The following is a 17,497-nucleotide window of genomic DNA, read 5'->3' on the forward strand; positions in this document are numbered from 1 at the left end:
TTTTGAGAAGAGTGGATCGCTGTGAAACAATATTTGGTGGACTGGGTATCCAGAAGTTGCATTGTTGTTATAATTCGACTTTCCCTTCAATTTTTGCATTATTAATTCGTTTTTTTTTTAGCCCGATGCAGTAATTTATTTCCTATTATTCATATCATACTTGTAAATTTGGAGTTATTCAATTAATTTTGTCAAATTCTCTACGTGTGATTTTGTTATAAAAAACACAATTTTACTTTCTCAATCCTGCTATCTAGAATAAGTCATAATTGTATACATTAACTTTCGCTGACGAATGCTTTCGTTCGCGTGTTTGTGAATATATCACATAAGTAGATACATAAATGAAAATATAAGCAAACACAAAATTGAATCAATTAAGTAAATAATGTATCAAATTAATGATTACATTAATTAATTTATCAATAAAATGAAGACCTTTTTCTATACAATGATGAAAGTTTATTAATAGTAATAAATGAATACGGAGGTCTTGGCAACGTCCCTTCTTTTATTAATTTATTTCGTAGGTCAGGCACATATATAATTGGTACCGAAAATTAATCAGTACCTTAATGGCGGTAAAGTGTAGTGAAGCTTTGTGGTCAGGAAGGGTAAACATGGAAGCACTTGCAACTTAATGGCCTATATGACTCGCTGTACTCTATGTGGAAAGTGGGAACCAGTCTAAAAATAGGTTCACATAAATCAGAACATACATATGAAATTTGAGGGCCATGATTGGTCGATAATGAAAAGTAAAATTTGTATAAAAGAATCTTTTGAGATCTTTGCCTATTTGTAACTATAAAAGAAAAAAAGACTATGGTCTTGTCGGAATTTTAGTCTTTTTACAGACTGGATTTTGAAACACACATTACTGAATTTAGCACCTGCTTATTGAGGTGCGTAATTGAAAACACATGTTGCAGAAACATGTTGAAATAAAACAATGCTCCGGGACACATAGATTTCCCCACACAGAAACTGCATCAAGGATGTGTCTATACTGGAAAATATAGGTTTGATTATGAGCATTGAAATTGCATGTTTTGGAATTTTTCATAGGTTTACCATGGCATTTTGAATTGCTACTGTGAGTCTTATTGCAGTATCGTAAACATGATCGGTGATGCTCCCCATAATTAATTCAAACTTGACATATAAGGAATATATAAGTGCCGGCATCTAGTCTGTCCCATCTCAGTACCAGGTTTAGCTGAAGCTAAGTACTACTGTGTGTTTTCAGGCATCAAATATCGTAGATCTCAGGTTTTCTGAACTTGTTGATTAATTATTTCTTTCGAAATTAGACTCTTTCAAACAATACAATAAGGGGCCCCGAGTGGCCGAGTGGTCTAAAGCGCTCTCCGTTACTGATCACTGCCATCTCACCTCTGTCTGCGTGGGTTCAAGTCTCGGAATCGGCCAATGTGGGTATGTGAGAAAGCTTGCTAGTAGCTTCTCGCGGGTCGGTGGTTCTTTCCGGGGATTTCCCGGTTTCTTCCTCCACTATTAATACTGGCCGCCATGTATAGCCTATCGTGTGCTGAAAAGTGGCGTTAAACCTTACAACAACAACAACAACAAAACAAAACAATAGTGATGTTTATTTGTCCATCCACCCACTAAATGTAGAAAGAGTCATTCATTATTGAAATTCAATTTTCCACGAAACAGTCTGGGCGCTTTACTTGTTCAGATGTTTTACGGAACGTTGTCAGCTTACAAATAAACATTTTGATAATTTCGTTCATGTCTGAGTGCATTTAAAGTTTTGGTATATTGAAAACTTTGGTGATTTTTTTTAGCTGTTGGGCTTTTACAATGACACGTATGCTTAGATTAAAATATGCCATAAATAAATCATTTTATACCGTGGAAATTGTAAATAAATCCTGTTTCAGGATACTGAAACTGCTAATAGAGGATCAAGATAAGAACAATGCGAAACGAATGTTTGTTTGCAGCACGGATTAAGGTGTCAGAACGCCCTGGAGCAATTTAAGCTGGCGCAAAACCCCAACAACGAAATAATTACTTAAATTAAATGCCATTTCGTTGCCTTGCAAGGCCTCCTGCTTCGGGGATGGTGGTGGCTGAAGTAGATTCTATATTTACAAGCCTTGTGTGTTGATTTCTATTACCAACTAGACAAGCGGTAATAAATGGCAGTTGTATCATTCTTATAGGTAGGACCTAAGCTGCTTCTGGCAGTTTGTACTGCTGAGCGAGGCGCTACAGTTGTATGGTTGGCAGTGTTTTCATCAAGACGGATGTTGCAACCACAGCATATATATATAACGCCGTAGATATATGATCACGTTAATGGTGTAAAATGTTTTCGACATAATTCATTACAACGAAAATGAGCAGAGAATGTAAAACTAATTCCAATGAGGAATAGTACTGAAATAAGCATGAGAAAGGGATCCATTTTTCTCAACGGCTGTGCATCTTAATGATGAGTGGGTGATGAGAAGATAGATGAATAAACAATTTTCAAACTTCGATCTATGTGATGGGAAAGGAAACATTTTGATGTTCAAATCAAATGATATCGAACAGTCAAAGTATGTTAAACGATATAATACGGTCAAAAGATATGGTATAGTCGAAATATATGGTGCAAACACATGCTGACAGAAAGGATTTGCTGTCACAACATATTTGTTAGAATTACTGTAAACTTAGATAATGTTCCATTCTTTTGATTATCAAGCGGATGCAAAGTGTGGAAGAAGGAGCCCGAAGTCTGGAGTTGAACCGAAACACTCTTACAATGGTGGACGAGGAATCAATATTATCATGATGGGATGGAAAGGCGTTGGCAAAACTGGTAGGTGATTGATTGTGTTTGTCAATTTCGTCCAAAATTCACAATATTATCATAACCGAATGCAAAGATAACGCACCATGCTTATTTCAAATCATGAATACAGTTAAAGTATAACTATATCAGGTGAAACTAATTTGAGAAGACAGAAAAGAAGAATGTTCTTCATAAAGAAACTGATAAGAGATCAAAATTCGCATTACGCACATTTTGTAACTCTGTCCTATTTAACTGCAAATGACGTAAAATGACTTAAAGGTAGAATGAAAATTTACTGTCGATCTATATTTACATTAAATTATACATAAACACTTATTGACCTTGCGTGCGTATGAATTAACAAGCAATGATGAACACTAGGAGAGTGAAACTAGAAATAGATGCCATATTAACCGTCTTGTATACTGATTTGTCTTTGTTTTTTTTTTTTACCCAATTACTTCCCCAAAATTGTATATATATGTATACATTTTCAGGTACCAATATTGCTACATTAATCGCCTTTTCAGCTGTTAAGAATATCTTGTTACAGATTAAAGAGATGAAGAGAAGGTGGTTACATTCATACATCGTAAACAAATTCAGTCAAAATCTCTGTCTGAACATGAACACCTTATTGTAAGCTGCCATTGTATCGTTAAAAATCTTTGACAGACAGTTCTTTTGATAAGAAAGATATAAGAACGGTTTCCTTTTCAATAGATAAACAATCTAATTCACAGTGTACTCCTTAGTTAACGTCAGAATGTAGAGACATTTTGTTTAATTTCGGTCCTCTGCTATTTCAAAAACAACCGTCTTTCATGATATTTTCGTATATTGCTCGAATTTGTTTCCCTATTTCTCTACATCCATTCCTTCTTTCTTTATACCATGCGCTCTTAAATAAAACATGTATGTGAGACAGAAATCTAGCACTGGTCTTGTTTGCACAAAGAGGTTTTTTGTGTGGGTGTCAGACTCAAACATAATTAAGAACATCCGACAAATAGCCTTACTTTTATTCAGATGACTAACTCGTCTTCAGATGTTTCAGACATGATCTTTCACCCTCGAAAATGATTGGTTACTTACGCAACGTCGCTCCGTCATAATATACTGGTTGTACTACTGTTTATTTACTTTGGCTTGGTTTCAGTCCAAGTAGGACAGCGAAAATAAAAATGTCAGTAAAACAGTCTTACATTTACACTTAAAATGATACATTTTGTTTAAATTTAATCGTTTCTATAAACGTGTTTCCTTTTTGAATGACTGAAAGACATTTTGCTTTCATTATAATACTGCTTGGTTATGACTCAAGTAGAATTTTATCTTTTGCGTTTATTATTAAATATCTAATGTTGATCTATGTTCATTTGTTTTGAACCTTTGCACGTGTTAATTCCAGATCACTGAATATAATAACATCAATGATCTTTCTTAAAACGTTTATGACTAGAATATCTAATTCACGAAAGAGCTTTACGAGCACAAAAATGTGTAATCCTATGGAAAAAAAAACTTTCAAAATTTAGCAACTTTTCATAACTTTGATAATGACTACATTTTGACGACTGCATGATTTTAGCATGCCAGTTTTGACTATTTCAATCCTTGGGATTGGAGACAATGCTATTACGAATACATTAACATTTATAACATGTTCTGGTGTCATACAAAGCCAAAGCCATAGTTAATTAATAAATGTATCGGATGTGATGTCCATTTAAGTAGTCCGTATCATACCAACCATTAGCTACGATGCCATCATGCTTGTTGCGTCATATTCGGCACTAAGTATGATTACATCAAGCTCATGGTTTCATACTCAGCACTATGATTGGCTTCAAAAGCATTCAGTTGCTTTTGTAGCATTCGCGTTACTAAATAGTGATTATTCTTTATAATTTATTTTAACGTCTGGCAAGCCCGGTTTCATCTTTTATGGAATTCCACAGCTTGGCTGCTGCATAGCTAAAACTTTACACTATACATTGTTGTCGGGAATCTTGATATATCGAGTCCATTTTGTGTCTGACAGAATATTTAGATGTTTTATATTTTCAAACCCTGAAGTTTGGAATATTAAATGCACGATGCATTATAGCATTTCGTCCTTCATAGCTTTACATGAAAGTTTAACAGGATTAGTTTGCATTGAGGACTTTTTGCAACTGTTTAATGACAATTTAGAAAGTAATATATTCGACACCAAATATTTTCATAGATTGCTCAGTTTTTATCGGTGTACCATCTACGTGAAAAACTGGATTTTTCGGGAGTAGTATGCTGCTCAATCGTTAATGCATTGGCTTTAGTAGGGATTTATTGTATTTTAGACATAAAAACAAGTTGATAAGTTGCATGCTGTCATTTCAAGCGCCATTTTATATATCTCATAATTTTCATATGAATAGGAAAGTGTGTTATCACCGGCACAGTTAAGGAACTTTGCTTTCTATACAAATTTAAATGTATCATTAATCTTTAATAGCACATGTTGAAAATTATAGTGTTGACATTTAAGCCTTCTGATATCCCGTTGCTAATATTAGGAAAGACACGTGTCTTGGTTAATATTTGACACTCTACATACGGTTTTTGTAAATAGCTTTCAACTAATTTTACAGTCCCGACTCTCAGACCATAAGCTATGCCGTTTTTAATAATGAGCTCCTGTGGAAGATACTTCAATGCTTCGGAAGGATACAGTAAGATAGTTCGGATACACTTTTTATTATCTACAGATTTGCGCTATTCTTCTACATTGTAACGAGGGTGGAATAACATCTACATCCGCAATGAAAAGCTGCAAGATAGGGATGAAAGAAGTCGCTGAAGTAGTTTGATAGTTGTTTCCAGATAGCTGTTTTGGAATATTTTGGAACTGGGGCTGTGAATACTGACCGATCGATAGCTTATTCCACTGGATCTTTATCCAGAATTAACTGATCAGGAAATTATTAGTTTCCTGTGGTAATATTTACACGGTTCATCGAAAGGTTACAGTGGCTTACTGTAATGTTGTAATTTTCAAGATATATTACGAAGACCTTTTGCTTTCTTAAGTCCAATTCTTTTAAATATTTATCAGTCTAAATCTGAGTAACAATATCGTTTCCTGCTGAGGGCGAGGGCCTAAATACAATGCTGTGTATGGTACTTTTTATATTAGTTTTTATTTCCAGTGTTGCTAGCAACAGTTAAAAATGTTGCTGAACGTGACGCATACTTTTTTTTATTAGAGATAATAGATTCGTCTTCTTGTAAAATAATTTCTCCATCAGCATTACATATAATTAAATGATCGGGCAATGGACCAACATTCATGTGACTTAGTTTGCTCGTCATTTCTTTCCAAAAATACAATTTAATTGATTTTTTTTTAAATCGCAATTATCAAAGTGTGTTTTATGGTTTATCACCTTTCTAAGATCACTGTTTATGCCGGATGCGCTATTTTTCCAACTAAATATTGCCGTTAAACAGAGGTAATTATCCACGACATTGCCTTGTAATATTTGTGGCCATTATATATCATCAATGTTATTGAAAATATAAGTGATAATAATATGGCTTTTCTGAGTTCCGGATCGACTTAGCCCTCACAAAGTCTTTTAAGCATCTGTAAGTTTTTCTGTGTGTTTAAAACTGTTAATATGACTCTTAAAATTGGCTGTTGTTGTTGGTGTTGTTGTTGTTGTAGGGTTTAACGCCATTTTTCAGCGCAAAATAGGCTATACATGGCGGTCAGTATACATGGTGGAGTAAGAACACAGGAAACTCCGAAAAGAACCATCCTCCACGAGAAGCTACTGACAAGCTTTCTCGCATACCCACATTGGCCGAACCCGAGACTCCAACCTACGCAGAGAGAGGTAAGATGGCAGTGATCCGTAACGGTGAGCGCTTTAGACCGCTCGGCCACTCGGGACCCCCTCCCCTTAAAATTGGTAAGACTTGCAGGGTGCAAATCATTAATGCCACTGTCAACCATCAACTAAAATCATTTGGTATATTAACAGGACACACATTTGTTATATATAGTGTATAGTTTACGTGAAACTTGTTTGGGTTTTCAACACATAGTACATATAAAAATATCACACATCAGGCAGTATTTTCTATTTCAACAGGCACGAAAGTAAGCATCGTTTAAATCAACTGTAATGACAATATTTTGGAATGACATATATACCTTATTGTCAGTCTTTACAAAGACGTTTTGAAAAGTTTGGTCATCTTATATAAGCCCATATAAGATATGTTTCTCTATTTGTGATCATCTCATAACTAAGTATTTAAAGCTTTGAAATTCTTGTTTATGTTTCTGCTTGAATTGAGCTTCAGAACTTTTATATATCAATATTCCATCAGACCTCCTAATGGACTAGTGTTATCCCTATCCTTGCTATACAGTCGTTATCTCTCTACCCAAAATATCATACAATTGTTTTAAAGAAATGTTAATGTTTAGATATGCCATGATCAAACTGTATGGAGTTGATTCATTTTTTTATTTTATATGATTTTCGCCATCCCAACGAACGTTACGTTAATACTGGAAATAAATGAACCATTGGTAGTCTAAAACAAGATTGCTATCAAGACTGTTCCAACAATACTAATTATTTACTTTATTAGTTTTATGACAAGCTACTATCAAAGTATAATGCAGATAAATCTGGCAATTTGCACCAAGTACCAATAAGAATCTGATTTTGTGTTGTCATGGTAATGGATTGTACATTATGTACACTCATCATACATGACGTTTTCTCCATTTTCGCTGACCAGCCACCAGGCCAGGCCCTAGAATGTACGGGGCCCAAGGCATCATGCGCGGTACCAAGGCAGCAAGCGATGAGCGGAGCCCCAAGCAAACCAAAAAATTGCTTTGCGGAGTTGATTTCCACTCGGCCACTCGGGGCCCCACAAAGACTATGCAAAAGAAGCCAAGGACATGTCACCATCATTCTCTAAAAACATTTGAATTTGCTTCGAAGTCATTGGAGTGTGATTTTGGTTTGGTTTTTGTAAGTATCACAAATATGACATCCGAATCGTCAATTTTAAACGTTTAATTTATTAGATTTATTTGGATATTTGTCTGTTTGCCCATTTACTTTTTATTTACTGACTTTTGTTTTTTTTTATATAATCCAGATCGTTCTATTTAGATATCATTATTACCACACCAGAAAATATACGGTATTCTACACACATAAACACATTCCTCTCTTTTATATTATGCCAAATCATTTGGACTCTTAGTTGTAAACAGGAAGTTACAAAGTCACTGTTAATTTCTTATTTTACTCTGCGTGATATACGGCATGAATGCACGTATTAATTGATAAAATACTGTGACATTTGATCCATCTGAAAACTGAATCGAACGAATTATATAAAATCGGTGAATTTATGTTGGTCTTACGAAGCGAAGTAACAGATTAAAAACAAAAATAACTACTGTTTTGGGGAAAAAAGTCAATATAAGTACCACACGGACCTTGTTTTCCAAACTTGTTCCTGAAGTAAATATGTACAACATTGCCAGACAAATTAACCAGTACATACTGAATACAGATAAGACCGCAAGATATATAAATAGTGATGAAATCATGTCTGGTAAACCTTTTGGATGATCCCTCTCAAGCAAGAATTGTCAATCAGTGCTATCACGAATAAAAACCTATGCCAATAACGTGGTATTGTTTTGATGATAATATATATATGCAGACAGAACATTTACCATTTTGAATCCTCGAGTTTATAAGAACTACCATTCACGGCTCTTTCATTTTTTACAACATGTGGGAAACTGAATAATATATAGATAGTTTTGCAGAACACGGTATTATAATATGCATGAATGGATTTCCTATTTATTGTATACTAACTTTGACGAGAATTAGCTATTTTCCTCAAATCGTTTTTATGAAGTAAACTTTGCATTAGAAAAAAACGCCCCTGAAACAGGAAGCTAATAATAGATGTTGGCGCTTTAAAGCTAACTTTACTGTTAGTTCTCTGATTTCAGAACATATCATGTTTTCATAAACACCAATTTGACCAATTGAGGGTATATTAATTTGTAGGTTCTTTGGAAACGAGGTGAAATCTATGTTCCAATATAGAACAGTATTATCAAGTTTCAGTTAAGGACGAATATCACAAAGTTCATTTTCATAAAGGATGTTTTGATACTTTTGCAACGTTTCTTGTTCTATGAATCATATTGCATTTGACCTCACTTTGCCTGATCAAGTACAGATAAATATGGAATTGGTCTCTAGTGTAACATACGAAATCACCAAATTACTCATAAAACTCATCAACTTGCTCTGACATGTGCATACAGACTTAAACAGTTCCATTTTGTCCTTCCAATCTAGCGATTTGCGAAATCTTAAAACAGGAAAAAATCCGATCTAGGAATCTTGTTAACAGCATGATAAAAGTTCGCATTTATTTTCACTTACCCATCTACAGTTATTTTTGTGGTTGTTGTTTTTTGCAAAAGCTATGCAGTTCAGTTTTTCAATTATACAGATCATTGGGTAACTTGGAATTAACACAGGTTTGTATTAAACTATCTCATTGCCATAAATATCTATTAGGAATAAACATAAATTCACACGCAAGACCTCTGAGCCATGGTTGAGACTTAGCACAAAATGGCACATCAAGAGAACAGCAGAAATTGAGTAAGAAAACAGATGTAACACAAATAGACATAGTGCCAAATCTGTCTGACTGACCACACATACGGAGTTCTGCACATCACACATATTTTTTGATAGTGTGGCCGATATACTGATGTATAATCAAAAATTGGGCCTTTACGTGTTCAAATTCACCTTGTCAAATTGAACATATGGATATCCACAGCACACTAAAGCGAACAGTTTGGTCTATTTCATTCATAGCTATTAAACGTTTAGTATTGTTCTATTTTCAGCTATAGTAGTATATTGACATGCATATTCACAAAACAACTGTAGACTAGTGACCTCTGTGACAGTGTATTGGCATGCATTGCCTCTAGTGACCTATGTGACAGTGTATTGGCATGCATATCTACTAGTGATCTCTGTGAATGTATATTGACATGCATTGCTACTAGTGACCTCTGTGACAGTGTATTGACATGAATCGCTACAGTGACCTCTTTGACAGTGTATTGGTATGAATAGCTGCTAGTGATTTCTATGATAGTGTATTGGCATGCACAGCTACTTGTGACCTCGTGACAGTGTATCGGCTTCAATAAACACTAGTGATCTCTGCGACAGTGTATTGGCATGCATAGCCATGAAATGACTGTAGACTAGTGACTTCTGTGACTGTGTATTGGCATGCATAGCCATGAAATGACTGTAGACTAGTGACTTATGTGACTGTGTATTGGCATGCATAGCCATGAAATGACTATTTACTATTGTCCTTTATAATATTTAATATTTATGCCGCTGAATTCATTCCATTTTAGGAATCATTTCATTGAGAGCTTAATCGTTCAAAGAAATTTAGACTTTAACATTAAAGATTGGCTCCCTTATAGCAGAACATTTTTTGGCGTACTCATAACTCAGCATTGCAACTAAAGAAAAAACAACATATTTACCATTCTATGTCTGACATGCCCATTCCTCCAATACTAGAGAACCTTTCGATAAAGTTGCGGCGCGGCATGTTATTTTCTTGAAGATAACTTCGCTGCGTGAACATGACCCGGTCAGTTCTTATTCCGTGCTAATTGTTTCTTTCTATGAATGCATGGGGGTATTGTTAATTGTCAGTCTTCAACAAAGAAAACACATTACTGACGGCTTATCTAGACAAACTTCAGTCTCAAATATTTCGCTATCTTTTCATATCAATAGAGCATTGCTAAGATAACTTATTCGGAACGGAAAAAGGTTGCTATTTGAAGTGATCTACATGCATCTCTGTAAATCAAATTGGAAGCATAAGTATATACATTAATAGAGGATGTAAGTAAAAGTCGTCCAAAAATGAATCGACAGTAAAGTACTGGATGGGATAATTTCTTTATTCTGCGACACAATGTTCTAGAATATGTCAGTTTCAAATCGACTGCAGGGAAAATAGTCTTATACTGTGGATACATTCCATGAAAATGTATGAGTTTAATTGCCAAACTATAATTAATCCACTCTATCATAACTGCATTTTACTATTTACACATCTGGTAAATATGCATATTTCATGACTGTATATAAATGTCATGCCAAAGAAATATACTTTAAAAAATTAGCGATTCAGAATTTAAATTTTATATAAATATGCTAAAATAAAATTAACAAAATCAAAATATACAGTGTTAGAGTTATCTAGATGGATAACGTTCGCGTGTTGCTACAAACATCGTAAACATCAATGTGGTGATATAATCAGACGGTTGATGGCTGATTCATTGTATATGTTGAAATGAAGACATTTTCTTCATGAAGATTACTAAATTTTATAACGACAGTGACCCTTCAAAGGACATATTTGCTTTAGCGTTAATGAATCGGACAGTTCGTGGGCTTTTCAAAGATAAATTAAATTGTTAAAGTATTCGAGAGTTGTGTTGTTAAAGGTCAAAACTGTATTCATACACAACTGATAAAAATGAACACAACTCTGCAGGAGATTAAGATTATTTCTGATTAAAAATAATTTCAAAGTCGAAATGTCCGAGGGTTAATTATTTAATTACAACGAATGAATTTATTTACATCATTCGAGTATAGGATTTATGCCATTAGAAGTTAGTAAACGAATTCATTTTACATCATTAGAGTATAAGGCGTACATCATCAAAATAAATAAAGATTGCTCTATGCATAAATAGCTAGCCTTCTTTAAAGGCCATACACATTACTATTCTGTAATATATTAAATCTTTATACACTTCTATAATATTGAGGTATGTATACTCCTGTTTTATAATAATGCAAGGATTGATATAAATGTACATTCTGGGATTTGTTTCTATTGAACAAATTTTTGTGCTCATTCAGTTTTAAATGTCTTTGTGTTTTCATTTAGTCTGGTTGTAACTGTATCAGTTATATCACCTATTGCAAGTTTCTTTTGCTTTTAGTTTTGTTTTGTTTATGTTCTCTTAATTTGTTTTGCTTTTTTAAAACAAACATTTTTTTTTTCATTTTTCGGGCACTATTTACAAAACCTACGCTGTCTGTGTTATACAGGTATTGTTTAGCAATGAATAAACCTTTTCTCAGTTTTTATTTATTTGGTATGAGTTGTCGATACAACCTTGTACCACGCCTGTATTATTAATCAGCTCTTGATCGATATCTTATTCAATATCTGTTTTTTGATTGGTCAACCTCAACATGTAACTTATAATAAAGTTCAGTAAATGTAACATCTTTTACATTTGTAGCAAATAAATTGATTTTTTTCTATATAGATTTAATCATGCTGCCATTCATAAACATTTTTCTTTCGAATTCCATAGAATGTTGGTCATCTCTGTTAAGTCAGTCTTCGACTGTAATATTGGTTTCTATTTGTATACGAAACAATTGAAACAGTCAAGAGTTTCTGTTCAACGTCGATTGTATATTTTGTTGTTACAAATGTACCTCTGATACTTGTTTCATGAATCCCTTTCAGACAGTGGCTTTTTTCCCAATTCCTTTTTTGTCTTGTAGCTCTATATTTTGCATTTGTTTATTGTAACGTCGCCCTCTTAGCAAGAGGGGTGGTTAATTTGGATTTGGCTGGCGTTATCTAGAGGATGACTTCCCTCGATAATATAGCCCAGCAGGAGTGAAATAAGAATATAATTTCAACAGAGAACTGAGCGAGAATACTGGGAAGAAATAAAGAAATACGAGTTCCCTTTTGACAAGAAAATAACAAATTTAATCAGAACAAATTAAAACCGGCAATTCCAATTCAAGTTAGATTATGTCAATAGAATTTAACAGTAGTATCCAATTCGGATTTATTTCATCACCATAACGAGAGGTAAAAAGAGCGCAATGTCCACGGCCGATTTTCATCACCTTCCTTCCTTGACCGTGCATCAACGTCTGCCTAGTTCGTCGTCTCCCTAAGCTATATGCTTTTTCCCTTCATGGACTTCCTGATCCTGTTATTCTGACCTCGTCCTTTTGTTTTCCCTCAGACTTCTGTCTTCAAAATGTCTCGTCTCTCTCCCAGAAAGCTGTTCCTTAAAGGACAAAATTACCCCTACATTTCTGTATACCCCACTCTCTAGAGGTACATAAAATTCCCTCACGTTACTCAGAGCATGTTGGCCATCTACACACTGCGTAAATTCCGACTTAATAGCGACAGGTCTTAAATTACCACGCGAGCGTCTATCGAATATCACCATATTCTTTTACATATACTACTACATGTTCGATTACTATTGCATGAAATTTAACAAATTGTAACTCACAGCAATCCTTAACCTATGAGATTATTCAAACATTAGAAGCTCAAATATAGTTAGGTAATTATCGTTAACTCACGACAGTCTTATCGTCCTAACAAACAAAGGAAGTTATCTCATATAACCCTATGAAATCCATATGAACATTTGGTTCGCATGCAATCAAGTCTACCAATGAACTAATAACTGTAAAATTAAAAGGTAAATTGCATAACAATTCTAGCATCAACACTTTCCATGTAATTGAATAAAAATAAATTGCATAACAACTCTAGCTCCAACACATTTCCATGAAATTGAATAAACGATGCATAATATGGAACACATAGCAAACACATTTGCATAAAACAAACAATCAAATAATAGAATATTACGTGAAACTAACATTGCATACCTTATTGTTGTTTTCTTTCAAAACTTGTGCGTCTTAGCACCAAAACCTGTCTTGTTTGTACAAGACGGCCAGCTGGTCCCCTTCTTGTTTAACGAGGCAAGAAAGCACTTTTCTCTTTAGGCCTCCACGGTGTCAAGACTACTCTTCCTCTTTTAGGAAATTTCAGACAAAAGAATTTCGACTAAGGTCGTCACTTTAAATTCTGATTGCTTCTAAAGTGTACGCCTTAATTTATTCTGCCCAATCGTAGCAGTTGTACCTAATTATTTCCCCAAAGAAATAATTCCCGTTATCAGATTTAGACAGCTCAGACTTTATGAACGACGGTGCATAACAATTTCCCTTTGAAACAATGTTAATTTGACATAGGTTTCAAATGAGTTGGAATGCTGTCCCTTTGAAGTTTACACTGACACGGGTGGGGGAAATGAACGAAGAAAGGTCAAAGTGATCCTTTACAAAGACTTTTCTGGCTTAAGTGCGATAAAATTGTAATACTTAAATTCCGACTTAGAAGCGTCATGTCTTCAATTCAACTTTAAAGTTCACTGCAATTAAAAATTCGACGTTTCACATTTATAAATACATTTTTTGTGTCGGTATCGTACAACTAATTGTTTGACAGTCAGGGAACAAGTCTTTTGTTGCAGGAAAGAAAACAGAGTAATAAATATTTGAGATGCACGCATTGTCTAGTAAATGGATTTTAAAATGTTTTTACTATTTGTTTCATAAACTGCAACGTATGCATCATAATTGGCAACATATCATTTACTTTTATGTTGATATCCTAATTTAATTTCCTTCTGGCAAAGTAACGTATGAACTCTAAGTGCGAGGGTATCTTATTTGCTGCTGACCAAAAGGTTGACTTGTCTAACATCACAAGGATAAAAGAAACAAATCCCTCGGAGCACCTGCTTTTCAAGACTGGGAAAGAAATTCTATACATCTAATGAATGGAAGGATGTGTGGTTTGTATGCCAGTATAATACCCACATTATGTTTGCATTTTACTATTAAGTTCGATGAAAAAGTAATTAGTGATCTGATCCCTATTTGTTGTACCGGTTGCTGACTAAGCAAACCTCTTGATGGTTGATTTCGGATTGTCATTAGAGCTCTTTTTGCGTCTGTTTCTCATTGAGTTTTCACGTCGGTGTCTCAAAATCTAGCTAAAATAACAGATTTCGTTTCGTTCACTTCTGGTTTAAACCTAATTCATGCCGTAATGCAGGGAAATACCATTCATTCCATAATTGCTGAAACAGACTGGTCTGTGTATGTGGAAGAGTCCATTTTTAAGGGGGAAAAATCAAAGGGAGGCAACTATATTATGACCAATTAAAGCCGAATAGGAAAATCGACCACTATTTAATAAACAAATCGACTCTTCCACAGGTTTTGGCGGCAATGAAAATTTGGTCTAAACAGACCACCATCTTAACCGTTTGGTTAATGAGATTTGTTACGCTATATGTCTAATTTAGTAGTGTTGAAATACTTCGTACGCGAAACGAATTAGTTACCTTTAGCTACATATAGTGACGCTAACCTGAACATTCACTGAGTCACAGAGGTGGATATCATTCGCGATGTGCAGAACGAACTCTAATTCCTTTGCATATCGTGTCGTCAATACTGTCCATTGGTTGTTTTGCATATCGTGTCGTCAATACTGTCCATTGGTTGTTTTGCATATCATGTCGTTAATGCCGTTAAATTTACTAATGACATGTTAAAATTCCAACGTGGTCTTCAAACATTGCTTAAAATGAATTTCTCCTTGAAAGCTTTTGCGAACAATTTAAATGATGTTGCACTGAATAGTTTACAAGCTAATGTAAATACTATTCCTTCCTGTAGCTATTCCTAAGACATTCATACTTAATCTAGATATTGATATTATCATACCAACTGAAAATGTTGACATGGTAATACCTATTAAATTTCAACGCTTTGCGAGTTTGTATTTATTTCCTATACAATCATAGAGTTCGAGCCGTTTAACTAAATCATTTTCACTGCCGTTAATTTGTTTCTATCTACATTTAATACGATGTAGGTGCACTTGGCACTTTTGTTTTGTTCCATATAACTTACAAGGAAATTTTGAAAGGTAAAACGATTTCGAGAGGTCAGAAAGAGTACTCCATAAGATGACGTGTTATGCTATTATGAGTTGCACAATTAATCTTAATTTTATATGGCTATATAAAGAGATGGATATAGCAACATATAAACTTTATTTGCGCCATCTGTTGGACTTTATCGTTAGTAACTAATTTCACAAAACCAGAAACTACCAGTAATACTGAAACATTGATCATATTATAATAAGTGCCATTATTTATCGGACCCAAGTCAATATTGGAAAGGATTTCACTAGTCAGAGTATTTTTAGGAATTGATTCCTCTGGAAAGTATATATATATATATATATATATATATATATATATATATATATATATATATATATATAGAGAGAGAGAGAGAGAGAGAGAGAGAGAGAGAGAGAGAGAGAGAGAGACAGAGAGAGAGAGAGACAGAGAGAGAGAGAGAGATTAACTTTTATCCATGCTTGTAGGTTGTAATTTAAGCTACTAGCTATTCGTAAACAAATATCAAGATAGTTTACTTTTGTTCATTTGTATATGGTTGTGGGTTTGTACTTGAACATAATATTTGTAATCAGGTGGGTATTGCCTTCTGAACTTACAAAGTTCTGGAAGCGAAAGTATGACCTACGCACGCATTGTGTCTTATACTTCTATATTAGGTTCTGGTAAACAAAATTACTCACTTTGTTTTAATATCAGTCTAGTGGAATCAATTTTAGCTGTGTTCAGATATACATTGTGTTGAAATCGTTATTTAAATCATTCATTGGAATTAATTAATTGCTTGTCCGCTAAATTAACACTATTTTGAGAATATTGTGAATTCATTCAAAGACATTACGGATAATCTCATTGTGATACATCCTGACTATTGACACATCAACACTTTCAAGATTTTTTTATTTTTTTACTCGTACCACTCTATACGTTTGGATCTGTGATATAACGTTTATTATTTGGGGGGGGGGGGATTTTCGCTTCATTCTGTTATTTAGGTTAAGACTATAGAGTCGTAACACAAGGTTGAAATAATTAAAAGCCTGTTCTGTCCTTTCATCGGTAATTTAGATAGTCGTAAAATTGTTTTCATTAGAAAGTGCCGAAATTAATGCCAAGATATAATTTTCCAGTATTATATTTCCTTTCAATTTAACACAATAACCATAGGCACTACGTTTCAAAATATTTCTTAAGTACATAGTGATTATATATTTTTATATAAATTAAAATATGAAATCCTTGGGTAAGTATTGCTTAACATTTAGTAACATATTTTAATATTAAATACATCTGCAGATTTTACCTAGATAACATGTTTTATTAATAATACGCAGTTTAATCTGTATCCCTCAAAAGTTTAAATTAGGTACAATGATGTACAATTTGAGAAATTTTATATTTTAAGCTTCCGAAACCATCCAACGATAGTAGAGGGATATAAAAAGGATACTGACATCTCATATATAACGTTATGTGCCTAGCCGCAAGGGCAGAGTAACACTTTAGTTGCCTAGCCGCAAGGCCAGGCCTCAAGTTTGTTGAGATGAAGTAGATTGTTTAATGATGTATATGACCATCGCACAATTTTTAACATGATCATTGTTACAGAACCTTCTGAAAATGTTACCCAATATTACTAAAGCTTTCTCATCAGAGAACAATTATTATTTTATTTTGACTTCGGCGTACTGACTGTTTTTTATTTTCTACATTCACCT

General features: G+C 34.0%; 1 protein-coding gene across 2 annotated transcripts in view; it reads left to right on the forward strand.

Moving 5' to 3' along the window:
• Window positions 1-2,115: 2,115 nt before the first annotated feature.
• Window positions 2,116-17,497, forward strand: part of LOC149796482 (ras-like protein family member 11B) — a 39,851-nt gene continuing 24,469 nt past the window's right edge. Inside the window, exon 1 of one of the 2 annotated variants that reach the window (XM_089961193.1) lies at window positions 2,116-2,839. In XM_089961193.1, coding sequence (XP_089817319.1) covers window positions 2,698-2,839 — 142 coding nt within the window. In that variant the 5' untranslated portion in view covers window positions 2,116-2,697. The remainder of the gene's footprint in view (window positions 2,840-17,497) is intronic. The other variant, XM_089961192.1, reaches the window with a different exon arrangement.

Source organism: Sinohyriopsis cumingii, chromosome 6, assembly GCF_028554795.1.
Source record: "Sinohyriopsis cumingii isolate HCF-2022 chromosome 6, ASM2855479v2, whole genome shotgun sequence".
Taxonomy (NCBI): domain Eukaryota; kingdom Metazoa; phylum Mollusca; class Bivalvia; order Unionida; family Unionidae; genus Sinohyriopsis; species Sinohyriopsis cumingii.